At 36.9% G+C, this 27,806-nt stretch overlaps 1 protein-coding gene across 1 annotated transcript; it reads right to left on the minus strand.

Moving 5' to 3' along the window:
* Positions 1–4,041: 4,041 nt before the first annotated feature.
* Positions 4,042–27,579, minus strand: LOC131152402 (cold-regulated 413 plasma membrane protein 2-like). The gene is made up of 4 exons (XM_058104265.1): positions 25,843–27,579; positions 16,623–16,730; positions 16,439–16,509; positions 4,042–4,489 (listed from the first exon to the last, which is right to left on the minus strand). The coding sequence occupies exons 1-4, from the start codon at positions 26,016–26,018 to the stop codon at positions 4,236–4,238; spliced, it is 609 nt and encodes a 202-aa protein (XP_057960248.1). The 5' UTR covers positions 26,019–27,579; the 3' UTR covers positions 4,042–4,235.
* Positions 27,580–27,806: the final 227 nt, after the last annotated feature.

The raw sequence follows: 27,806 nt of genomic DNA on the forward strand, positions 1-27,806 counted from the left end.
AAAGAAAGAGAGAAACCGTGATTTTTCTCATGCTGCACAGATTTCATCAAAACTCCGATCCTACTTTGTTTGTGGTGTGATCAAGCTGAAATTTGGAGGAGAGGTTCACGACTCAAGTAGTTACAATTTGAACAGTGGAGATCGGATTTTGAGTTTGAGAGTTGGGATTTTTCCCGGTGAACAGTAACCGTGATTTTGGTATATTCTCTTTAATTTTCTTTGTATTTGCCAAGATTGATGATATTTTGATGAGATATATTTGTAGTCTCTAATTGCGATTAGAGAAGACTTTGTGTGCTCATTATTTAATTGATAGTGAAGATTTCAGTTAGACTAGGTCCCGTGATTTTTCTTCCTCACATTGGGGAAGTTTTCCACGTAAAAAATTGTTTGTGTTCTCGTGACTTGGTGTGATTGATTATTTTTCTTATTATTTTTAACACGTATAAAAATAGAAATACACTATATTTGCTTGCATATAAGGAAAATAATTATTTTACTATGGTTATTTATTGATGTCCCTCCCGACAGATGGTAAGTAATACGTCCATCTTTCGAGCTACATGCTCAAGTCTCCCCGCCCACAAAATTAGCACCTTTAACGGTAGATAAGAAAATTGATCAAAGTTAATCTTCAAGCAACAAAAATTAGAATTAAAACCAAATTAGTCAAACAACCAAATCAAATGGTCATATAAAATCAATTTGAATCAAAAAATTAATTTTAATTTTAGTTCAAAGTTTTCAGTTTTTTTGAGTTAGTTTTTACAAGTTATATGATCTAATTTTAAATTAACACTAAAGCATTATTTAGAACTTACAAAATCTTAGGATAAGGAGAGAAAAATGTAAACGAATTTACCTTTACATATTAGTTATCAGAAAAATAAAAAATAAATAAAAAATATATCAAATCAATCAATAAAAATATAATTTTACACATTATGTACATTTGATTTTTTTTAATTTTTAACCATATTAAAATAATAATAAAAAAATAGTAATGTTTGGTATAGAAGGAAAATAGTGGAAAAAGAGTTTTCTTCCTTTTTTTTTTTTTTTAATTCCTTTCCTTTTTCGAGCTAAAATTTTTTATTTGATTGAATCCTAAAGCAAACAAAAATATTCTCAGTGAACAAAGATCCTATTCTTGCAATAGAATATCCAAAGTCTTTCAAATGAGGCACCAGAAATTCTGCAAACCCAAATGCAACAAAAATATACAAATTACTTTTTTCATGGATTTATTTATTAACCACGTCGATATCAAACACAATATAATTAATTCTCATAACTTAAAAAAGAAGTGGAGGCAATTGTTTTTCAATTATCAATTTGTGTGCTTTCTTTCCCATATTGCTTTTTAGAAAGATTATCCTATCTTCACATATTCATATTTAAAATAAATTTTTTAAATGATAAGTAAAAAATGATAGTCTGGTGCACAACATTCTCGCACTCAAGCAGGGTCAACTCTTCATAATATGGGGCCTTAGGCGAGATTTAATCAGGGACCCTTTATTTCTTATTTAATATATTTCTTTTCTTTCTTCGTTTTTCATATCCGGATTCATATTTTCTTGTTGACATAATTAAATTTCAAAATTAACACTAATTATAAATTGACAAATTATGTAAACAAATAAAAATAAATTTAATAAATCTATAGAAATAATAGATTGAAACAATATAACATGATTATTATTATTATTACAAATCGATCAGCAAACGAGGCTTTAGAGATATTGGATTCTTGTCGGATATAACGTTATAACCTCAAAGCTTTCAAAATCTAAGAAAAAATAGAAAAAAAAAAAATTTAGAGTGAAAATAATAGAAAAATAATGCACAAACATTGAAATCAGAATTAGGATTTAAAATTACAGAGAATCAGAAGGCCGAAGATGATAAACACAATAGCTGAAACAAAAATTATAGAGAGACGGAGAGATGAAAGTGAGAGTGTGAGAGATAGAAAGATTTTTTTAGAGAGGTTGAAAGAGAGAGATGAGAGTAATAGATAGTTAGAAATATAATAAAATTGTTAATTGGGAAGTCAATGAGACTTGAAAAAAAAAAATTAAATTACATTTATTTGTTAGTTGGGAAGTCAATGTATGGGAAGAGAGTATAATAAATAATGTTAACATTATTTAATTAAAAAAAAAATTTGGAGCCCTAAAAATATATTATAATATTAAAAAAAATTTAGGAGCCCCAAAATTTTTGGGGCCCTAGGCAAGCACCTCGGCTGCTAAAGGAAGAGCCGGCCCTGCACTCAAGTCAATCAAATGACTCAAAATGGATCTCCTTGAGATTTTTATATTCCTTTTTCATTTTCTAAGAACTTTCGGTTTTATATTTTACATTATATATTTGACCAGTGCTACTAATGTGAAAACACGATCAGAAAAATATTTTATACTGAGTTTATAGAACACATTTAATAATTTATTTTTTTAATTGCGGTAAGTAAATTTATATACAATATCAAATCTATCATTACATTCTCTTTCGGAGTAATATAATTATTTTGGACTTTTGAAAATTATTCTATTTGTTTATGGCTTGAGCCTTATTTTTATTTTTTTTTTTCCAATGATCAAAGTTAAAAGCAAAGAAAGAATTTGAAACTTTGTCTAACAATATAGATTTTGAACCTTAAATTTGAATTGAGTGAATTTCAACAAATTTCAATACACAATTTTATATTATATCTTATCAAAATCTAATCTAAATCCGAATCCAAAGTCTTTCCAAACATAAAATAAGTATATTTTTAGGTATCAACCTTGAACTAGAATTTAGATGTGAATGAGTTCAAACAAAATTCAATATAATTTTGTACGTCAAAATCCATATAAATCTAAATTCAAAGTCTTCCCAAACATAAATTTAAATTTTTACCACTTTGCCTGGTCAATTTGTGTAAAATTAATATTATGCTTAATAAAATAAATTTGCTTTTTCTTTGTTTAAATTAAATGTTAAATTTGCCGTTATTTGTATGTTGGTAATTTTTTTCTTAATTCTTTTTAAACTATTTGAGTTTTATTTCGTTATCTTTTATCTTTGTTGAAAATATAACTTTTCTTTTAGGATGCATATAGTGCTACAAATGATGCTCAGGCTTGACTTGGTAGAGCTAGAGCTCAGCTCAGGCCAGACTCGACTCAATTCAAGCTCAGAAAGTTGGACTTAAGCTTGGCTCGAAATAAAAAATATTGGCTTGGGCTCGAGCTCGGGCTTGACTTGTTTGTAGGCTTGGTTCAAGCTCATGCTTGGGCTCAGGCTTGAGATGAAATTTTATATATGGTTTAATAATAACAATTTCATCCACCAATTGAATTTCTGTCTTTCTCTTTGACAATTTGGTCTATATTAAATTCTTAGGATTAGGCCAACTTAAAAAGCCCATTAAGGAGCTCATTATTAAGCTCCTAAACGAGTCTAATAAACAAGCCGATTTGAGACAGTTATCAAACTGTTCACAAGTCAAACGAGCTGTGCCCAACAATGCTCACACTTGGATCATTTACAAACAAAACCTAAAAATTAAGCCTAAAACTTGCTCGCTTGTTTGCTAGACGCATATATAGCATAACAAGAAGTTAATTTTTTAGATTGTCACAACACTATATTCTCAATTAAATGTATTTGTGAGATGAAAATAGAAGGATAAAAAAAAAAAAAAGGAAGACCTGATAAACTGCTACAAACATGAACCTTCACTGATTTTTTTGTCCTTCTATTTTTACTTCTTTATAAATAAATATAAGTTGTTCATACATAATTGAAACAATCTAGGAAAAAATACTAATGGTACTTTAGAATAAATACTTTTATTAAAAAAAAAAAGACGTTTGACTTGTATTATAACATACAAGTATTGCGAGTATTTTTTTAAAATCATTTTTTTTCTCTAAAAACTATTTAAGTAAATTTTCAGAAGCAATCTAAAATATGATGTTTTAAAATTCATAATATAAAAACTTTATCCCCATTATTTTTACTCATTGCAAAGCATCCACGCAGTGCCAGTAACATAGAAATCGCTGAGCAGTAGTTTAGGTGAGATTTCAAAACAGGACAATCAACCAAAGTTGCCACTGAAAATGAATTTGTAGCTAATAACATTAAATTAACATAACAAATTGCAGACACAACAGTGAAATTACTATAACCAAACAAATTGCAGACCAGAGGAGAGTTCATTCCAGCATTGTTGAGAACGGCTAGATGAAGTGGAGAACCAGCGCCCAAACAGGATAAACTAGCAGAAGGATTATTCCTACTGTGTTTGATATTCCATGGGTTTGTGTGAAGGAATTTCTGAATCCCCCTGATGCCCGGATGTGCTCTTGCAGCAAATAGCAACCTATAATGAGACATATTAAGACACCGACCCAGCTGTCCCGCAGAGTGTGTGCGAATAAGCTGGGGGCTACGACCACCAGAAGAATCAACGATCCCGGCATCTCCAGCCAGTCTGCACTTGGTCATAATAAAAAATATATAAGATAATCATAACCAATATGTGGTGCGTGTGACTCAACTTGAAGATAGCTATCATGCTAATCAGATGGCAGTTGCAGTTAGTTATTTTCTGTTATGACAGATGGAAAATCCTAACCAAATGGACTGCAGCCATTGGTTCTAAAGAAGGGTAATTCTGTCAGTTACTTGGGCTTGCTGTTTTATATAAGAGGTAAGAAAAAGTCATGTATAATATATACTGTTTTTCTTTCTACGTGAGATCGAAAGAAAATAGAGAGGGCTGGGAAACACTTGAGAGAATTCATTAGAAACTTACGTAGTTTTCTGGGATTGGGATGAGTGTTGCAAAGACCAGTTCTTGTATAGATGTATGCAGTAAACTTGTATTCTGTTACCCTCTTGATCACAATAGTGGATTAAGCTACAGCAGCAACTGATGTAAAGACACATGTTGCGTCTTGAAACAGTATAAATCTGTGTCAATCTTTTAGAGCTTTACAGTTTCTTTTTTACCACAGTTTTCTACTTGTTCCAGTTTGAAAGTTCGTCAAGTTAAGTCTTGGTCATGGCCTGCTGCTCAATGAAAGTGGTATCAGAGCCTCTTGTTGGTAAATCAAGATTGGTGAATAAAGAAAGATCAAGAAATGACAAGATACTTTCAAGAAAATGGCAGTTTCTTCAACAAAGTTTGAAATGGAAAAATTCAATGGCAACGACTTTGCATTATCGAAACTGAAGATGATGACTTTGCTAGGTAATCTTGGGTTAGATGAAGCACTTGTTGGTGAATCAAAGATGCCAACCTCTTACACGGAGGAAAAGAAGAGAGATATTACGAAGAGAGCCAACAACATGCTGATTTTGCGCTTTAGTGACAATGTTCTCTGGGAAGTTAAAAAGATGAAATCTGCAACAGAAATTTGGCTAAGGTTAGAAAGTCTATACATGACCAAGAATCTGTCCAGTAGACTTTATCTCAAAGCCAAATTTTTTACATTTAAAATGCTTGATGGAAAGATCATGAAAGATCACATTTCAGACTTCAATAAACTCTATGTTGACTTGGTAAATATGGGAGTAGAAGATGGAGATGAGGATAAAGCCCTTGTCTTGTTCCATTCACTGACAAAACAAAATGAGACTCTTGTTGATATTCTGAAACATGGTCGGGATACTATTTCTCTAGAAGATGTGGTTGGGGCTTTGAATTCAAAAGAATTACAAAAGAGAAATGATGGAATAGAGCAAACAGCTAAAGGATTGGTAGTAATGTTGGGGTTTTACCGATTGAGTAATTAATGGAGAAAAATAAACAAAGTGCGCACACACCAATATTGACACTAGAGTTACGTGGTTCGGAAAAATTCCGGCCTACATCCACGGGAGCGAAAGATTACTATGTACTGGGAAAAAAATACAGAGGAGGGGGAGTATACAATCACTCAACTCTCACTCAACTCTTACAGCTCTCTCTCTACACAATCTCTCTACTTCACGCAGCTTACACTGCAACACACTCTCTCACACTCTGCATTCTTATGCACGTTGCAACACACCACCACAATACACAACTCCACACACATGTCTATATATATACACAAGGGGAAGCAAAAAATTCAAAGGTCGGTGGCTAAATGTCAGCACGTCCGGCAGAGTAGGTGGAGCAGCAAAGGGTGACGGAGGAGCAGCCGGCGCCAAAGATGTTGAAGGAGCAGCAGCCGTCTGCTTTGACTGGGTATGGATCCATCAATTCTCCCCCTCCATACCCATAGGAGAAGAATAATATGTTAATCTTCAATTGACGTCCATCCCATCTATATCCCTACATAGCTGGAACTTCTCATAAGTTACCCCCTTTGTTAACATATTTGCCGGATTCTCTTTAGTATGAATTTTGACTAGCTTGAACAGTTGTTGTTCCTCGCTTCGCGTATCCAATGATAGCGAATGTCAATATGTTTTGTTCGGGAATGGTACATTGAATTCTTGCTCAAGTCCAGAGCACTCTAACTATCACAATGTACCTTGTATTCTTCCTGTTTGACTCCTAACTCTTGAAGAAACCGCTTTAACCACAACATCTCCTTCCCAGCTTCCGCTGCGGCAATATATTCTGCTTCTGTTGTGGATAGGGCAACACACTTTTGCAATTTTGACTGCCATGATACAGCTCCCCCTGCAAAGGTGAACAAAAAACTTGATGTGGACTTTCTTCCATCAAGATCACCAGCCATGTCTGCATCAGTGTAACCCTCCAAGATTGGTTCAGCTTCCCCGAAACATAAGCATAATCCCGATGTACCTTTCAAGTACTTGAGAATCCATTTCACGGCTTCCCAATGGTCTTTCCCTGGATTGGAAAGAAACCTGCTCACAACCCCTATAGCGTGGGCAATGTTTGGTCTCGTACACACCATTGCGTACATCAAGCTTCCAACTGCTGATGAGTATGGGACTATTGACATTTCTTCCCTTGATGAGTGAGACAACTTCTTGCTTAGCTTGAAATGATTAGCCAATGGAGTACTTACTAGCTTGACACTTTCCATGTTGAACTTTTTGATTACCCGTTCAATATACTTCTCTTGTGATAACCATAATTTTATGGCTTTCCTATTGCGACTGATCCTGATGAATAGGATCTGCTGAGCTGGGCCTAAGTCCTTCATTTCAAATGACTTAGACAACTCCATCTTTAACTTGTTGATCTTACTTGCATCCTGACCAATGATCAACATGTCATCAACATAGAGTAGTAGTATGACAAGACTACCATCCGGAAATATCTAAACATATGCACACTGATCTGCTGCAGTCCTCTTGTATCTGTGACTCACCATGAAAGAGTCAAATTTTCTATACCGTTGTCTCGGTGCTTGCTTAAGGCCGTAGAGACTTTTCTTCAACCTGTAGACTAGGTGTTCCTTCCCTGGAACTTCAAATCCTTTGGGTTGTTCCATGTAGATGTCTTCTTCCAAGTCTCCATGTAGGAAGGCTGTCTTTACATCCATTTTTTCAAACTCTAGATTTAACTTGGCTACTAATCCGAGTATGACTCGAATTGTTGTCATTTTCACTACTGGCGAAAATATCTCGTCAAAGTCAATGTCTTTCTTCTGTTCGAAACCTTTGACAACCAATCTGGCTTTATGCATCACTATGTGTCCACTACCATCTTTCTTAAGCTTGAACACTCATTTATTCCTTAGTGCTCTCTTCCCTTTGGGAAGTCTTACCAACTCATATGTTTGATTCTTATATAAAGAATTCACCTCTGCTTTCATAGCTTCCATCCATTTGGTTTTGTTAGTATGAGACTAGACCTCTTGGAAACTTTCTGGCTCCCCCTCATCAGTGAGTTAAAGATATTCTGATTCTGGATATCTTCTCGACGGAATCAGAACACGACCTCTTTCAGATCTTCTGGGCTCAACTTCTTCTGGAGGAGGAGATACTTCATCATCTGACTGATGTGATGATTTTGTAATTTCTGGTGAAGGGGGTTGTTGCTCCCCCTGCTCAACACTGTCTACATTTGTTTCCAAAGGATCATCCTGCAATTCTCCATGGTTTGTGGGAGAATATGATGGTGTAGGATCTGTTACAATGACTGGAGCACTGGAACTAGGCTGGTTAGACTTTGTTTTCGGTTCAAAGTCCTCAAACACTTGGTTTTCATGGAAAACCACATCTCTCGATCTGATCACCTGCTTCCTCTCTGGATCCCACAATCTGTAGCTGAATTCATCATCTCCATAGCCAATAAAGATACATGGAATGGTCTTCACGTCGAGCTTTTGCCTCTACTCATTAGATATATATGCAAAAGCTTTGCACCCAAACATTCTTAAATGAGTGTAAGAAACTTTTCTTCTAGTCCAATCTTTCTCTAGAATTCCAAAATTAAGTGGTGCTGACGGTGATCTATTGATAAGGTAACATGCAGCACGAATAGCTTCCCCCCAGAATGGCTTAGGTAATTTAGCCATACTGAGCATACTTCTAACTCTCTCCATAATGGTCTGATTCATTCTTTCAGCTACACCATTATGTTGTGGGGTACGTGGGACCGTCTTTTCATGCCTAATACCACGTTTAGTACAGTATGCTCTGAACTCGTTGGAAGTATACTCGCCTCCATTATCTGTATGGAGGCACTTCAATTTCTTCCCTGTTTGCCTCTCCACCATAGCATGAAATTCCTTGAAATATTTAAATACCTGGTCCTTTGTTTTCAGAAAATATACCCACACCTTCCTTGAAGCGTCGTCAATAAAGGTAACAAAATACCTGTTGCCGCCGATTGATTCTACTTCAATGGGTCCGCATACGTCAAAATGTACGAAACTCAATGACTTTGACCTTCTCTTCATAGAGGAACTAAATAAAACTCTATGCTGTTTCCAAAATAAGCAATGATCACATGGGTTCAAGGCAATACCTTTTGTGATTTTGATAAATGTCTTCTTTGCCAGTGTAAGGAGCCCTTTTTCACCCACGTGTCCGAGTCTCTTGTGCCATAAGTTTGGCGATGCTTCATCTTCCACTGCATTGATGGCGTCAGTACAAATCTTCACTTGCGTCTTGTACAATGTGCAGCAAATGCGTCCTCGTGCTATTGTCAAATTACCTTTTAAAAATTTCCAAGCACCTTTCCCAAAGTAGCTTTCATAGCCCTGTTTATCAAGGGATGCCCCAGAAATAAGGTTGAGCCGAAGGTCTGGGACATGTCGAACATCCTTTAGTGTTATGGTGCAACCAATATTGGTCACAATTTGCACATCTCCGATTCCCACGATCTGAGAAGAACTGGTGTTCCCCATCTTTACCGTACCAAAGTCTCCAGATTTATATACCATGAAGAACTCTTTGTGGGGAGTGGCATGGTAGGAGGCTGCTGTGTCTACCACCAATTCAGTGTCGTGGTTCCCAATATGACAACATGCATCTTCATCAATTGAAAATATTGATATATCTTGGGTTAAGGTGACCGAGTTCTCACCTTCCTCCTTCTTTTGTTGCTGGCTACTCTGACCATGATCCCGCCGAAATTTTGGACAATCTTTCTTTATGTGGCCTTTAATGCCACAATAGTAACAAGAGATTTTTCCTCTCTGCCAATTTCTACCATCACTGGATCTGCCGCGATCTTGGGACCTTCCTCTAGATTTACTTCTACCTCTGCCTCTACCTCGACTTCTGGTACTGGTACTTCCTTGAGGTCGGCCTCTGGTTTCAACAACAAAGGCTTGTGACTGATCTGCACCTGTCTCTTTTCTCTTGACCTCTTCGTTGAATAAGGCATCTTTTACCATCGCCATGGTAAGTTTACCGTCAGGAGCTAAATTGCTGAGAGTGATAACCAATGTCTCCCAGCTGTCCGGTAAGGAGCTAAGAAGCAGCAATGCTTCTGCTTCATCGCCAAGATCCATCTTCACAGATGAAAGCTGATTTACTAGGTTTTGAAACTCACTAGTTGATTTAACAAGCTGTCTTATTAACATGGCTTTGTTGCGAGCAGTCTTGGCCTAGTACATGTTTTCCAGCTTCTCCCACAGATTATAAGCATCAGTCTCTTGTGCGACGTGATGATATACCTTATGGTCAATCCATTGTCTGATTTGACCAATGGACTTCTTATTCATTCTTCTCCAATCATCGTCTTTGACGGAATCTGGTTTCATACCTTTATAATCCAAAGGATTTGCCAAATCCTTACAATTAAGGAAATCCTCCATCCGAGACCTCCACAGAGTGTAATTAGAGGTCGTAAGCTTGATCATAGTACCCGAGTCTGACTCCTCCATTGATTTTAAGTAATTAAGCACTAACTTGCTCATACAAAAAAAAAATTGAGGCAAAATCTCAAGAAACCGAATGTACGGTTGCGTCCGAGACGGTCGAAAACCCTAGAAATGGCTTTGAAAAGCCCAGTCAAACTTCAATCAAACTGGTCAACTATGCTGACGTGGCACTGCCTGTGCGGCTGACTAGGCACAGACGAGGCGCGCTGACTGTGCTGTTGACACGGCGCGATGACGTGGCCCGCACTGGCTGACGTGGCGCTGACTCAGCGCTTACGTGGCCGCTGACGTCAGCGTCTTACTCCTTAGAACATGCGCCGGACGTTTGCCAGCGCATGGGCGCGCGTTGAGTGCCTTGTCGACCCTCTACCGGCACGTGGTTGTGCGTGGAAACGTCCCCCGAACATTCACGGCGCGTGTAGGTGCGTGCGGCGTCTTCTGAAGTTGTTTGGAGCTCTAGTTGACACTGTTAGCTTCGTCTGGATGAGAGAAGTTCGGTGGTGGCCTCAAAATTAAATTTTGAGCTACTGAACAGAAGCTCAAAATCCGGGAATTTTCTCCGATCTGGAAAATCTTCTCCAACCAACGCTCTGATACCACTTTGTTGGGGTTTTACGGATCGAGTAATTAATAGAGAAAATAAACAAAGCACACACACACCAATATTGACACCAGAGTTACGTGGTTCAGACAAATTCCGGCTTACGTCCACGGGAGCGAGAGATTACTATGTACTGGGAAAAAAATACAGAGGAGGAGGATACAATCACTCAACTCTTACAGCTCTCTCTCTACACAATCTCTCTACTTCACGCAGCTTACACCGCAACACACTCTCTCACACTCTGCACTCTTATGCACGCTGCAACACACCACCACAATACACAACTCCACACACACGTGTATATATATATACACAAGGGGAAGCAAAAAATTCAAAGGTCGGTGGCTAAATGTCAGCACGTCCGGCGGAGTAGGTGGAGCAGCCGGTGCCGAAGATATTGAAGGAGCAGCAGCCGTCTGCTTTGACTGGGTATGGATCCATCAAGTAAGAGGTAGAACTGATAAAAGAGAAGTCAAACATGCAAGAAGAAAATTTAAATCCAAGTCAAGAAATAGCAAGAAAGTCATAAAATGCCATCACTACCATGAAGAGGGTCATATAAGGAGAAACTGTCCTAAAAGGAGGAAAGTGAATAATAAAGAAAAAGAAACTGGAAAAGGTAATGTTGCTTGTGTTGAAGATGACTATGACAGTGCAGATGTTTTGGTTGTTACTACAAATAAGTCAGAGAAAAACTGGATATTAGATTCTGGCTGTTCTTTCCATATGACCAAATCAAGACTGGTTTGAGATTTATAATCTGTTGATGATGGTCAAGTTCTTCTTGGTAAACAACAAATCATGCAAGATCATAGGGATTGGCTCTGTTAGACTGAAAACTCGTGATGGAGTTGAAAGGTTGTTGACTGAAGTAAGACATATTCCTGAACTGAGAAGAAATTTAATTTCTTTGGAGAGCAGAATGGCTGCTCTTATAAAGGGGAAAATTGAACTCTGAAAGTGTCAAAGGGATCCATGACAGTCATGAAAGGGATTCAAGAAAACGGTCTGTATGTGTTGTTAGGGAGTACGGTTATAAGTGCTACAGCTGCTGTTGCTGAGGATGTAAACATGAAAACTCAAATATGGCACAAAAGACTTGGACACATCAGTGAAAGAGGGTTGCTTAAATTATATTAACAAGGTTTATTGTGTGGAGACAACATAGGGAAACTTGATTTTTGTGAAGTGTGTACAATTGGGAAAGCTACCCGAGAGAAATTTAATGCTCGTTGGCACAAAACCAGTGAGATTCTGAACTATGTCCACTCAGATTTATGGGGACCAGCAAGAAAAGTTTGGGTCTATATTATTAAAAGGAAAGACCAAGTTTTCTCAAAATTCAGAGAATGGAAGAACATGGTAGAATTACAAACAGGGAAGAAGATGAAGAAGCAGCAGACAGACAATGGTCTTGAATATCTGAACTCTTGAGTTTGAAAACTTTTGCAAAAATGAAGGAATAGTAAGACACCACTGTTCCTAATACACCCCAACAGAATGGGCTTGCTGAAAGAATGAACAGGACATTACTGGAAAAGGTCAGATGCATGTTGATTAATGCTGGGCTGCCAAAAGGTTTCTGGGGAGAAGCAGTAACTACAGCAGCCTACCTTATAAACAGGTGTCCTTCAGCTGCTTTAAATTTTAAAACAACAGGACATCCTCCAGATTTCAGCAATCTTAAAGTGTTTGGTTGTGTGGCATATTCACACATCAAACAAGACAAGCTTGAACCCAGAGCTAGGAAGTGTATGTTTGTTGGATATCCACCAGGTATCAAGGGATATAAGCATTGGTTCAAGAATGAAAATCAGTCATGAATGCTTGTAAGCAGGGATGTTGTGTTTAGAGAAACAAAGTTCTATATGAGTTCAGCAAGCAAACAATCAAATGCAGGAAGGCGGTGATGTTGAGCTTCAGGTGGAAATTCAAAGTTTGAAAGGAATGCATCAGGTTCAGAAAGTGCAGACAGCATAATCCCTAAAGAAGAAGACAGTCCTTTATTGATTCAGAAAACCTGAAATCCTATCAGCTTTCAAAATATAGGAGAAGACAAATTAAGCCACCAGACATGTGTGGATATGTTGATCTGATAGCCTATGCTTTAATGGTTGCAGATGATATGAATGAGTTAGTCAAAAGTCATATGAAGAAGACGTGAATTGTTCAGAAAAAACAGAAATGGCTTCAGGCCATGCAGGAGGGAATGGAGTCCTCAGAGAAGAACAAAAACTGGACCCTTGTTGACAAGCCAATATATCAAAAGTTAGTTGGGAGTAAGTGGATTTTTTAAAAAGAAAGAGCCTCTGCAAGGTGAAGGGAAGCCTAGATACAAAGCAAGGCTTGTAGCTAAAGGCTTTACACAGGAGGGCGTTGAATATAATAAGATCTACTCAACTGTGCTGAAACACACCTCTATATGGGTTTTGCTTGCTTTTGTTACACAGTTTGACATGGATCTGGAACAAATGGATGTAAAAACAGCATTTTTGCATGGTAATCTAGAAGAAATAATTCTAATAGTGCAGCTTGAAGGTTTCATCAGAGAAGGAACTGAAGGAAAAGTTTGCTCACTGAAGAAGTCATTGTATGGGTTGAAGCAATCCCCCAGACAATGGTATCTGCGTTTTGATGAGTTTATGGTGAAAAATAAATACCTCAAGAAGCAGGAATGAGAGCTGTGTAAATTATTACTGAAAATCAGATGATATACTTACTCTTGTATGTAGATGATATGCTTATAGCTTCATCTGATAAAGAAGCAATCAAAAGTTTAACGTTTCAGCTCAACAAGGAATTTGAAATGGAGGACTTGGGACCAGCAAAGAAAATTCTTGGGATGGAAATCTACAGAAATCAAACAAAGGGTACATTATTTCTGTCACAAGGCAACTACATTGAAAAGTTGCTGGAGGAGTTTAACATGACAGAATCAAAAACATTTCAAACTCCCTTAGCTGGACACTTAAAGTTATCCTCCAAAGACTCGCCAGAGTTGGATCAAGATAAGCTTGAAATGTCAAAAGTTCCTTATGCAAGTGCTGTTGGAAGTTTGATGTACTCCATGGTATGCACTAGACCTGACTTAGCATATTCAGCAAGCTTAGTCAGCAGATTTATGGCAAATCCAGGGAAGTCTCATTGGAATGCAGTGAAGTGGGTATTCAAATACTTAAAGGGAACATCCAGGTATGGTTTGTTATACAAATCAAAACAAAGTAAAGATAATGCAGTGCTGGTTGGATATGTAGATGCAGATTTTGCAGGGGATCTGGATAAAAGGAAATCTTTGACAGGTTATGTCTTAAATTTGTTTGGCTGCACTATAAGTTGCAAAGCTAGCATACAACATATGGTAGCTTTATCAACAACTGAAGCAGAATATATAGCTGCAACTGAAGTAGTTAAAGAAGCATTATGGCTTCGAGGTCTGATTGGTGAGCTTGGGGTAAATAAAGAAAAAGTAAATGTCTATTGTGAGAATAATCAGAGAGTTCTATACATTCGTCTAAGAACTTGATGTATCATGAAAGAACCAAACATATAGACATTAAGTTTCACTTTATTAGAGATATAAGGCAGCAAGGGAATATATCTCTGGAAAAGATCCATACTAAAGAGAATCCATCAGACATGATTACAAAGGCTGTTACAGCAAGCAAGTTCAAGTTTTGTCTAAACTTGCTTAAAGTCACTGATGATCAGGAAAATTAAGATGTGCGGTTTACTGCTGTGGCTGGGTACTGTGAAGATAATCTACAAGCTTGATCCAAGGTGGAGAAAATGTGGTGCGTGCAAATCAACTTGAAGATAGCTATTGTGCTAGTCAGATGGCAGTTGCAGTTAGTTATTTTCTGGTAAGACAGATGGAAAATCCTAACCAGATGGACTGCAGCCATAGGTTCTAAAGAAGGGTAACTTTTTCAGTTACTTGGGTTTGCTGTTTTATATAAGAGGAAAGAAAAAGTATTGTATAAAATATACTGTTTTTATTTCTACATGAGATTGAAAGAAAATAGAGAGAGCTGGAACACTTGAGAGAATTCATTAGAAACTTGTATAGTTTTCTGGGATGGGGATGAGTGTTGCAAAGACCAGTTCTTGCATAGATGTATGCAGTAAACTTGTACTCTTTAACCTCTTGATTACGATAGTGGATTAAGCTACAGCAGCAACAGGATGTAAAAACACACATTGTGTCTTGAATCAGTATAAATCTCTGTGTCAATCTTTTAGAGCTTTACAGGCTTTTTTTTTTTTCTCCACAGTTTTCTACTTGTTCCAGTTTGACAGTTCGTCAAGTCTCGGTCATGGCCGGCTGCTCAACACAATAGCAACAAACAAACACACAACTCTATTCATCGGTATGTATTATGAAGTGTGGCACGTGAGTATGAGCACATGAATAATGATGCATGCAAAAGTCACAAGCTTCATGACAAGGGAATTGCATGCTCATTCCCTAGTCAGGAATTAATACAAGTAAGAACAGCAAAAGAAAATATTAGAAAACGTTTTTTTAAAATAGAGTCCAGATGAAGTGAAGATGCTTTGCTTAAAGGAGAGACTGACGGTCCCAAATATGCATAATGCAAGTAATTATCCCACATAACACTTTTCGCACATCAAAGGAGTCGAAGCAAGGATGATCAGCATAAGAATCAACATAAAGATGTCATGCTGTTATGGAAAAATAACCCAACTTATAAAAAAAACAAAAAAAGAAAGAAACTGGTCGATGGTGATCATTGAGACAAATAATCAGTTATGATGTCATAAACATCATGTTTGGTTTGCAAAATTGAATGAGATAAAAAAGGAATAGAATGAAAACTTGAATGGAAAGTATGACAAAACCAAGAGATAAATTCAATTACGTTCCTAGATATTCCATTTCATTCCTAAGTACCAAATGTGCAATAAGTCTCTATTCATCAGAACTCAAGAACAGAGGGGCGAAGGGGTTCTGAATGAAATGCATTGTATTACTACTACTGAAGTTCTACTTCACAGAAGCAGCAGATACCTCCAGAAGCAGAACTTCGAATTTCAACATAGTGCTTGCACGATTTCTCAAACACACATGCATTTGTGTGTGTGTGTGTGTGTGTGTGTGTGTGAGAGAGAGAGAGAGAGAGAGAGAGAGAGAGAGAGAGAGAGATGGCTGATTTGGAGAACTGCCAGTCTTTTTGCTGTTTGCACTCAAACCCAAGATGGCAATATAAAATGCTGAGGTCCATTTTTTCAGGTTATTTTGTTTGTTAACATTCAGAGAAAGAGAAACAGGATGGAGAACCACTATATTTGGTGGGACACTTATGGATTCTGGGTAAATAAGGCATCCATAAACTGAAACATATAATAGCTGGAATTTCCATCAGAAGTAGTTTCATTGGCAGGAAAAAATAAGGGTTTGCTAAATATAACAGACATGCTACATACCAAACTTGGGGGAGAGGGAATCATGGAAAGAAATATACTGCCGCATTGAACAGAAAAAAGGCCAACCAACACAGAATGAGGAGCTTACCTGGGAAATGGCGGGGGAAGAAAAGCCTTAGCACAACTGCAATGAAAGCAATCCATTTTCCAACCTCTCCCCTAAACAAAAACGGAAGACAATGGGGTGAAAAAAAAAAGAATATAATATGTGTGTGTGTGTGTTTTATACATAAAAAATAAAGAATACAAAAGTGCAGTATCAGCAGTGTCACCTGAAAAAGTTGAACAATACAGATGGAAAGCTAAAGAAAATGTAAGGAACTAAAAGTGCCGTCAGCATGTTTGTTCTCCAGTTTGTTCGATCCAGTATCAACAAATAACTGCAGTGAACATGACATAATCATTAACCTACTTGAATAACAGCATAACAAAATATGGCAACAGAAAAACACAGGAGCAAGCACAGTTGCTTAAACACACCTCAGACCAAATCCTAACGACCATTTAGATGGGCCATAGCACTGCGCTCACACTTTCAACTATTTCAACAACAAAGTTATTGAGTTACCACTTGATCCAATAGCATAAAATGTTAGAAACTTCCCTTTACACTGTATATCATGATATTCGACACTCCACTCCCAGCTAACCCTGTCTCACATGGCTACATGATAAAATTTAAATCTGTACACAAGCACAAATACAAACAGGCCAAAGTTCACCATAATATACATAGATCATGACTATTAGGAATTCAAACCAACCACGTACATCAAGCTATTTAACAAGGGCAATAAAATAAAGAAAAAATACATAGCTGAAAAAATAGAAACCTAGACCAATAGAGCCACTAAAGAAAATAAAAAAGAATGATTTTTGTAAACTCCATAATGGTGGAGAAATTCTATTACTCTTCTCCCTCATCCTTAATTAATACCCAAATCGAGCATCAAGGGCAAATAGGGTGATGGATTGGAAACAGTCATACTTAATATCCCGTATAACTATTAATGTCTTGAATTGAAATGGATTTGGGAGGAGAACTCATGGATATGTTGGTGACAGAAGGCATTACGTTAATGATTGTAGTGATATGGAGGGGCTGTACTGCAACTATGTTATTGTAGAAATGATGGCAGCGGCAGTGACGGAGGAGGTAGTAATTGTGTTGGTGGCAGTCACCTTTGCCAATACGATGTTAAAAAATAAAGAGCTCTACCCCCAGGAATTTTGAGAACCTGGGCTATTAAAATTTTCCATCATATCTGAAGGAAGACCATTCGTATTTGTTTCTAAATACACTGTATCCAAACAATGAAAGAAATAACTCAAAAGTTTCTTTACAAAGTTACAAGCACTGCTGCTGGAGTGTTTTGCAATTACATGAACAATCAGGCCATATTTTTAATTTCAGATGGGCTTTTTGACCATTTATTTATCCATTTACCGTTTGCTTCTTTATTTTTCGGAACAACCTTCGAATTAAATTTTTTGTCCTGACTCCTGTACCTTCTCCCACTTGGAGGGGAGCCTTGGTGCAATGGTGAAGTTGTTGTCATATGTCTTGGGGGTCACAGGTTCGAGCCTTGGAAACAGCCTCTTGCAAAAAATGTAAGGTAAGGCTGCATATTAATATGTTATAGACCCATAGTGGTCACCGCCTTCCCTGGACTCCACATATGCAGGAGCTTTGAGCACTGGGCTGCCATTTTCTTACCTTCTTTCACTAGGGCAATAACTTGCGCTGGAAAAGCCCAAACAAAACCTGACCTCAGCCTGACTAACAGAAATCTTGGAATAGCTATGCCATAAAAGAAAACTCTAAGGCATTCCTACGATCATGTTTGTTGGAATTTTCTTATGTATATAATGGAGCGAATGAGTTTTGGAGGTGGAGGAGATGAATGTGGAGGTGCCTTTCTATATCTACTGTTTCTATCCTCATTTTTTAATAATAAATTCTTCCAGAGTCTAATGCAAGGTACCCCCTTCCCCTTTTCTTTTTATTTTAGTGATGAAGTTCTCAATAAAAGCTGACTAAAGCAGGGGATCATGGACTTCTTACAGCTTCTTACTCCCGAGACCCGTCCCAATCTCACATCAGTTGTGGTGTAATATTTGTGCGGAGTATTAGCATGTGTAAGCCTACCACAGAAAAAGTTTGTTAGTGGACTTGGCCCAGGGCATAATTAATGGTATCAAAAGCTATCCTGTGGTACTCTACTGATTATTACCCAAGTGGGGAGCTGGACACATTGCACGGAGGCATGGTATTCTGTGGGGAGCTAGACAGTGGTGCAAAGCAGATCCATGTCCCACTCGGATGAGACTAGGCCTGTGACATAGGCATGACACGACGAGGGCATCACCTACTTAATAAAGGAAATTGCGATACCCTACTCACAGTCCTACATTGATTAGGAGATACTTGTGTGATTTAGAATTTATGGAAAGCCAATTACCGAGCAACACAGTTTAAGCATCCAGCCAAAAGTAAAAGTTATTGGGCTGGTTGGCTTTGCCAGGGTTTTAACGAGGCAGCAGTCTCCTTTTGTCTTACTTAGGCCTCCGCCTAGGAGAAATTTCAAGGACAAAGGTAAAAGGGATGGAAAAATTTAAGCAAAAAAAGAGAAAAATATAGTGAGACAGAAGAGGAGTCATCTTCATGAGGAATGCACACACTCATTAAAAGGTACGCCAGTCTAATCTTCTCTCTCTCTCTCTCTCTCTCCGTTTCTTCTCTTCCTGTCACAGCAACACAACCTTTTTTCTCATAGCTTGAACTTTGCATTGAAGTGAGCTTTGTTTATGGGATGATGGCTTGGTACAGAATAAAGAGACTTGGTTGGATGGCTACTAGTTACAAAGCAGAAAGTGGATGGCTGCGACGATGGTATTCAGGGATTACAGTGCGGATGGTGAAGAATCAGGGTTTGCTCAGATGCAAATTCAATTATTTGACATAAAACAGCCAAGGAGAGAGAGAAGGTATGGTGAAACAGACCGACTAGAGAGAGAAACAAAGTAGAGAAAAGGAATAAAGAAAGAAGACGAGAGAAAAGGAAATTCCTTTCGATGGATAAGTTGGGTCTCACTTCCTTTCGTCATTAGTTCAACGTCTCGATTTTTGTTTGGTAGGTTTAGATTTTTTGATTTTGTTTGATTTTATTATTTTTGTTTTTGATAGACCTATTTAGATTTGTTTCTTACTTAACTTTCTTTGGATCTGTAGTCATATTTTGGTTGGTTGTTGGCGTTGTTTTTGGGAGGCCTTTAATTTTTTTATCTGCAATCTTCCAATACTTGTCTTGTAACCACGGTATTCTTTTGCCAAAAGTGAGGACATATTAATAAATAAATGGAGATGCCGCCCTCCTTATTTAAAAAAAGAAAAAAAAAAAAAAGACGAGAGTAGAAAGAGCAAGCAGGCAAGAAGAGGAGGCCAAAGAAAGAAGAAGCATGAGAGAGAGAGAGCTTACAGCAAATTCAATTATCCAAATTAAGTATCCTTGGCATCCAGTTTATAGGCAACTAGCAAACCCTAAAATAAAACAATAAATTTTACAAAATAATATCAAAGTAATAAAAAAAAATCCTAAAATAACCCCAAAAGTAAAAAATAAAAATATCAAAATAAAATCCCAAAATAACTAGAATTTCTGAAATAAGCTAATGTCCCAAACTAATATAAAATCCCTAATATCCCAGACATACGCTTATAAAAAATGTTTAGAAGAGGGCACCAGCGGTCCTTCATAACAGTGTTGTTGGTAGACAGTAGAGCTGCTGTTAATATCTCACCATCAGCACTGTTGAAAAAGCTATTCAAATCTGAACCCAGGCTTAATTCCTTCAGGTGTGTGTGTGTGGCTTCTCTGGCATTTTATCTAAGGCAAAGGAAGAAATCCCAATGGAGCAGAGACTAGGCAAGAGGGCTACCATCTGTGCCTTCTTTGTAGTGGAATCCCCCTCAAGCTACAACACCTTGTTAGGTAGGAAATGGATCCACTCTGACCGTGTGTTCTTCATCACTGAATTAACTTTTAGTATTTTGAAATGATGATGATAAGATTGAAATAATTGCTGCACATGATAAACTTTCCATAACAGCGCCTCCACTGTTGAGGTGAAATGATTTGACATGAGATCTAGGCCCATCAAAAGAATGGGAAATGCCCCGTTGTGGAAGACCTACCACAGCCACAATAATTAAAGAACTAGCCACCTTGGAAGACTAACAAAAATGGGTGTTGTTGTGAAATCAGGCCCTCAGGTTATGCAAACACACAGAAAAATAAGGAAAAATAGAGAAAATAAAAACAGAGAAGAAGAAAAATGAATTTACGTGGTTTGACAATGTGCCTACGGCCCTACGCCCATGGAGCCTTTGTACAATTTCCACTATCATCAAAACAAAAACTGCCTTAGGGTTTCAACCTTCAGCTACAATATGTATATGTAACCCCATATAAAAACCTCAAAATACCCTCATATGATAATACAATTACATTACGCCTGGTTCAAACGTATTGTAGCATGCTCCACCGCTCCCTCACTAGGCTTGGTTTAAGTATACAAGGAGGTTTCGTGCATTGAGGGCTCAAGGAGCCCTGTCGCCCCCCACATCCTCTATGCAAAGTCTCCCACTTGTAACAGACTTTAAGTAGATAACTCCTTTGAAAGTGACCCATAACTCAATAGGTGTGTTAGGAGCTATCCATGCCGTTTGTTAGAAGGGCCTGCAGCTGCTGACAAGCTGAGTGATTAGATGTTTCATAGACCACCAAGATGCATGCTAAAAAAAGCTGCCATTCACATGGCCCTTCAAAGGTCGATGGGGCATTTAATAGAGAACAGGGCCATGATCCACGCTCTTGAGTCATTCAAATGTATTATGGAGGCTAATCAAAATCCTACTCTGGTTAAAAATGAAGGTAAACTCGGCCAAGTAGAAAAGCTTGAAAGCAAAAGTCCAAGACCCTTCGCCTGAAGTGAATTAAGGGAAAGGCAATAGTGTTGAACGACAGGGAAAGGCAATAGATACCCTCGCAGAGTTTAGAGATTAGCCTAGACCTAGAAACAAATGCCAGGACTTGATTGGCATCTAGTTGAACACAAATGGCCAATCAAAGAAGGATTGAAGCTACACCAATAACCTTGAAGGAGAATGTCTTTCAAGGCAACTCGTAAGGTCAAAGAAGAAATTAAACGCATCTTAAGGGCTAGGTTCATTTGAATAGCCAGCTACATAGATTGGTTATTTACTGTAATCTTAATGATTAAAAAGAAGAATTGAAAACTCAGGGTGTGAATTGACTATAGAAATTTGAATGGAGACACTCAAAAAAATGAATAGCCCATCCGAATTGCAGATGTGTTCTCAGAGCATGAGCTTTTATAGATGGGCATTCAATTTATTAATTATATTTTAAGTTGAACAAGGCATCCATTAAACAACCTTCCAATGCCCTATTTCAATTGGAATATTCAAATTACTAATGGTGCCTTTTGGGTTAAAAAAAGCTGGGACCACTCGTCAAAGAGCCGTGAATGTAATTTTTGCACATGTAGAGATATTTATGAAGGTATACATACACATAGACGAAGTGGTGGTAATGTCTCACACTTTGACAGCCATTCACAACACCTAGTAGCACATTTCAAACAGATGAGGCAACATAGTTTAAAAATGAATCTATTGAAATGTGTGTTTTTTTTTTGGATAAGCATGGAAATGTGCTTTTGATGTTAGTGCAAGCAAATTCCTTGGCTTTTTAATCCACACCAGGGAAATCAAAGTGCAAAAGAACAAAGTCAAGGAAAGATCAATCCTCCCCCTGCTAAAAGGAAAGAGCTACAAGGATTTTTGGGACAAGTAAATTTCTTACACTGATTGATTTCAACTAGAGAAACCAAAGATGTTGTGCCTGGGAGAGACTTAAGTGACTTAATTCCCATTAAAATTCAAATGGAAAAGGCAACATTAGGACTTGTTTGAGAACACGGGCTATCTTTCAAAACCCGCAATCTTACTAACAAATAGTTATGGAAAATCACTAAAGTTATACATTTCTGCAATAGTGTTTTCAGTAGGATGCCTACTTGTCATGACAATGCTAAAGGCAAAAGAAAACAGTAGGGTATTTGAGTAGGACTATGAATGGCATGGAATGTAGATATTCCTGAATGGAAAATTTTTGTTTATTTCTTTATTTTTCCGTGACAAATTAAGACATTACTTTATCTTCTTCAATGATGTATGCCATATCATAAACTGATTGGTGAAGTATGTGCCATCGTGTCCTGTATTAAGAGGAAGAATGAGTAAATGGAGACACTTTTAATGGGTTTTTAGATATTTTCTGTCCCACAAAAACAACTGGGGCAAGCCTTGGTCAATTTTGTGGTGAGCCATCCTTCACTTGAAATAACCAAACCCAACGGGACAAATTATTTGTTGGTCTAGCCCCTTGGAAATTAACTTGATGGTTCTCATATACCATTTTGTAGCACTTAGAAAAGTGCTTATAGCACTTATCAGTGTTATCACTTAAAATTAGTGCTTTTGTAAATGAGTGCTGTTTGGCATGCTCCCAAAAAATTGCTTAACAAGAAAGTGTTGAAACAAAACCACTTTTCTAGGTGGATTTTAAGAAGCAAAGGAAGATTGCTATTTGCCACTTAAAAGTGAGCATTGTCCATGCATGGTCAGAAAATAATAGTGATGAATTATATTAATTAGAAAAATACTAATTAAAACTGTCAATTTAATTAATAATAATATTATTAACATAAATTAATAATCATATACCATTTTAATATTTATAATAATATACTATTGTTAATTAGAAGATAATAATGACAAATATTATAAATTAAAAAATGTTAATTAAACTGTTAGTTTAATGAATAATATCATTATTATGACAGATTAATGACTCATAGATTAGTTTATTATGCAGTATTATTTTTAAATTGAAGATAATAATGATGAATAATATTAATTAGAAAAGATTAACTAAAACTGTTAATTTAATTGATAATATTACTAAAATTAAAAAACAATTATATATTACTTCATTTGTATTATAATATATTATTGTTGATTATAAACTAATAGTTAATGATGAATTATAATTTTTTTTAATAATCAAAACTTATTTTTAGACTCAACCAAACAGTACTCATGACTTTCAACAGTTTTCCATTTCAATACTTATTATGAGCACTTATCAACTTAAGCACCGAAAAATTTAGCACTTCTCTAAAAAGAGTTCAGTGCTTTTCCATGAGTGATTCCAAACAGAAAGTGATGGTGAACAATGTACTCGTATAAATGTTCTGAAATGTGGTACATTTTCATTTCTAATGCTAAATTCAACAATCCTAAGATTCAATTCAATATTTTTTTACAGTATATATTTTTCTATTAGTTAAGATAGAGAATTATAACATTATACTTCCATCCTAATTTGTTTTTATGTATTATGAGCACTTGTCAACCTAAGCAATGAAAAATTAAGCACTTCCTTTTTCTAAGAAAAAAATATTTAGCACTTTTCCATAAGTGGTTCTAGACCATAGTTACCAGAGAGTGTGAGTGAACCATGTACTAGAACAAACGTTCTAAAACATGGTACATTTTTATTTTGGGATGCTAAATTCAACAATCCTAAGTTTTGTTTGATATTTTTTCACATAACTTATCGAGTTAAAATGGAGAATTATAACATTATAATTCCATCCTAATTTGTTATTCATGTATTTCACAAAAGAAAATCTATTATATTTTCAAACACTTCAACATCCTCCCTGAATTTATGTATTTTTCACCAATATATCGATATAAATGTACCCCTAGTGTTCGCATTTTAAAGCACTTTCCATAACACGATCCCATTCCCATTTCATGAATGGAAATGTTATGCGTCCTAGGTAACATTTTTCCAAAAGATCCCTTCAACTCCTTTGAGGATGGATGTTCGGATCAACAATGAATCCCCAAAAGGCTACTCAACAAAATTGAACTTCAAATTAAGTGGCAACCCAACCCATAATGAGGCAGAGTATTAGGTATCATAGAGCTAGAAATATCAAAGAAAGAATGGGATATCAATAGTGAATATACACGATGAGTCACAGTTGGTAATAAAGCAATTATCAAAGGAATATCAAGAGCTAATAAATTCGTTTAAGTCCAAGCACGATCATCGGAGACTTCGTCTTAGCTTGGTAGCATGGGGATTTTCTGTCACAATGAAGACCTTGTTGCAAGTCTTGAGGGCAAAAACCAAAGCAAGCAGGATGCAAGCTGCAATGACATCTAGATTAAGATGATTTAGAACCTTTAAAAGGAACATAAATAAGGGAAGTCGCTTTTTTCACCTTACGGGCCTGAGAGAAGAGACGCTCACCCTCAGGTTGGGAAACGAAGGCACAGATTTTGTCCATAGGGGGTTAAGGAGTTTCATAAGTTGTTGCAGGGGATGGCTTTGGAGGCTTCAATGCATTGATCTGCAATGAGCAGTGCTCGAGTATACAAGGAATTAGAGTTTGGAAAAGAAAGATAAGGAATAGAAACTGAAATTCTTTTATATATATGGCTTTCAAATTTTTGCTATATGCATATAGGGGCAATTATAGAAGCTTCCCAGAAATTTATCACCAAAAACCGGTGTGCTACGTGTGCTATGTGGCAAAAGTAGCTGACAGTGGGAGGGAAGTTCCCCAATTCAAATGTCAAAAGGGTTGGGAAATGTTGCAAAATTAACCAATGCCACTCTTTAACACGAAGAGAGACCCTTGGCTTGTGGTCATGAAATGGAGTGGAAGTTATCAAGGATGAAGAAAGTGGGAAGGTGCTCAATAACGAAGGGACCAAAGGCCTATTCCCTGTAGATTGCTAGATTTATGTTATCCAGATAGGAGTAGAATTTAGGATGTAGATTAGAATTTGTTCAAAGTAGGTAGCAACTAGCAACTGATTCGAGGCTGAATTTAGGCGCAACCCCGTCGTAGCTGGAGTTTGCCGAATGCCTATTAATTGAATATTTAAATCGCTTCTCTGGTAATGAAATGAAAAGTCATGTTCACTGAGGCACGACAGGACCCACCATTTTGTCCAAGTAACCAGCTAAAGCGCCCACAAAGGCAGAGAAAGAAGGAGAGCATTAAAAGATTATTAATACATAAGGAATATGACAGAGAAATGACATGATTTAAAAAAAATAATAATTTTGACATTGATAAAAGGATCAAGAATGATGAGTCATCAATTCAAGATCGTTACGATTTCAATATATATATATATATATAGAAATCATATCATATATATATATGTCCTTCTTTCTCCCCAGCATGTAAATTTCCGGTCAATTACTAAACAGTGCTGATTATTGAAGATCAGCAATACGTCACAAATCACACGCACAAGATGGAGCTGACAACAATTACAAAGGCAAATAACCACAAATTTGAGCAGAGAAAACTCACATAGCAGCGAAAGAGGCCACCCATTTGAGAAATGAAGTACCGAACCCTAGGCCTCCAAGCTTGGTGGCATGATTGATGAGGTTCCTGGCAGCAATTTTCAGGTCATTGATGTCCGAACTGATCAAATCGGCAGCCGCTGGATCAGTTTTCATGGCCAAGTACTCCGACCTCCCCATTTTCCTCGCAGATCCGAACAGAGAACGAAGGAGCGGATCGAGGAGAGACGTAATTATGGAGAAAAAAACAGAGAGAGAGAAGAAGAGAGAGCCCACTCGGCAGCTGTCGTAATTCAAATGACAGTCACTCGCGTGTCTATATATATATAAAATACTTTAATACGTTGAGCGATAACAGTAACGATAACGACATTGTTCCGGAATGTGCATCTGGTGGGGCCCCTACCTTCCAGCCGGGTCTCAGTGCATTTAAAACCGGGTCTGTTGACATCGGGGCTCCGTTGGCCCCCCGGCGCGTGGACACGCGAGGCTCGCTAATGTGCCGCGTGGATCATGAGCTGGGGCACTTCATTCTCTTATTTTATTTTATTTTATTTATTCTATTTTATATTTTTAATACACCCTCAGATTTCGCATTCAACATTATCGTTGAAATGAATACTGTTTTTATTTATTTATATAGAATTAAATACTTTTTGTAATTAACTAGGACGGTACGTGTTTTAAGGTTTTTCATTTTTTAAATTTTATAAAAAATAATAAAAATTAAGAAAATTAATATTTTTACATTTTTTAAGAATGATTAAACATGAATTAGGATCTATTTTTTATACTTATATTCTTAAGTGTTTATTTTTTTAATAAATAAAATATATTTTACATAAAATAAATTTTAAATTTAGAAAGACAGATAAAAATTTAAATATTACCATAAGCTATTGAGCAAGATATTTTAATTTGAAATAATAAAAAAATAATATCAAATTATTAATAATTAAGCAGGCGGGAGATTTTGAAGTGTCTTCCGGCGCAAGTTTGGACTCTCAGCTAACGTGCACTGTTACAACGGCAGATGCATCAAATTCGTCGTAGTCTCTTCCGTGAATTCTCTCTAGTTGCAGCAAAACCTTTGGATTTTGTGTTGACCTGCCACTAATGTTGCTAGCAATTGATATAGATACTTGTTTCCTTGCCATTTTCATCAGGTGTTAGGTTCTATTGTTCTTGATTTTTGCAAGAACTGTCTTCAAATACAGAAAGTTCAACATATTTGCTTGGCTGTTAATCTGAAAAACGCGGAATCGCTATTTGTAGATTCGCAGAAGGTAGTAGAAGAATCTCTCTGTTCGTGATCTAATGCTGTTCCCGAAAAGAATCGAGCTAATTTCATCCTACAAAAGCAATTTACAAAATGGGGTCAGCTTGAAGAATGTTAGTTTCGACAAACAGATATTAAGTTAGAGGAACTTTCCAATCAGAGAAGTAGAGATTCTGTAGATCCTTCAAAAGAAATTTTTGATGGTAGAACCCATAAATGGAAGGACTCTGTCGTAGGTAGGTCACTGGGGAAGCCAGCTCCATACTCATGTCTGCGACGTGATTGATAAAATGTGGGAAAGAGCAGGTGGTGTGAATACTTTTACAGTTCTTGGTGAAACAGTGAGGAAAATAAGCTATGGATTTTGTAGGGTGGTCCTTGCTTCATCAGAACCCCCTTATTTTTGTCTCCTGGGGATCATGTGACAAAAATGCATCAAGCAACTTGGAAAAATACCACTTTGGATGAAGTTTTATGATATGGCATTAGTCTACTGAAACAACAGATTGAGCTATGTGGCAAGCTCAGAGGGATACTTTATGCGTGGATACATACACTAAAATAATGAAAAGCACGAAATGCTCTCATGTTTTTGTTGAGATGGATCAAAGAGGATCTACCAGAAGTTGTGGATATAGAGAGACGCCCTTTGGAAGGACCCAACTCTTTTGCTGTTTTGGATTATGAAA

The sequence above is a fragment of the Malania oleifera genome, chromosome 1 (genome assembly GCF_029873635.1).
Source record: "Malania oleifera isolate guangnan ecotype guangnan chromosome 1, ASM2987363v1, whole genome shotgun sequence".
NCBI lineage: Eukaryota > Viridiplantae > Streptophyta > Magnoliopsida > Santalales > Ximeniaceae > Malania > Malania oleifera.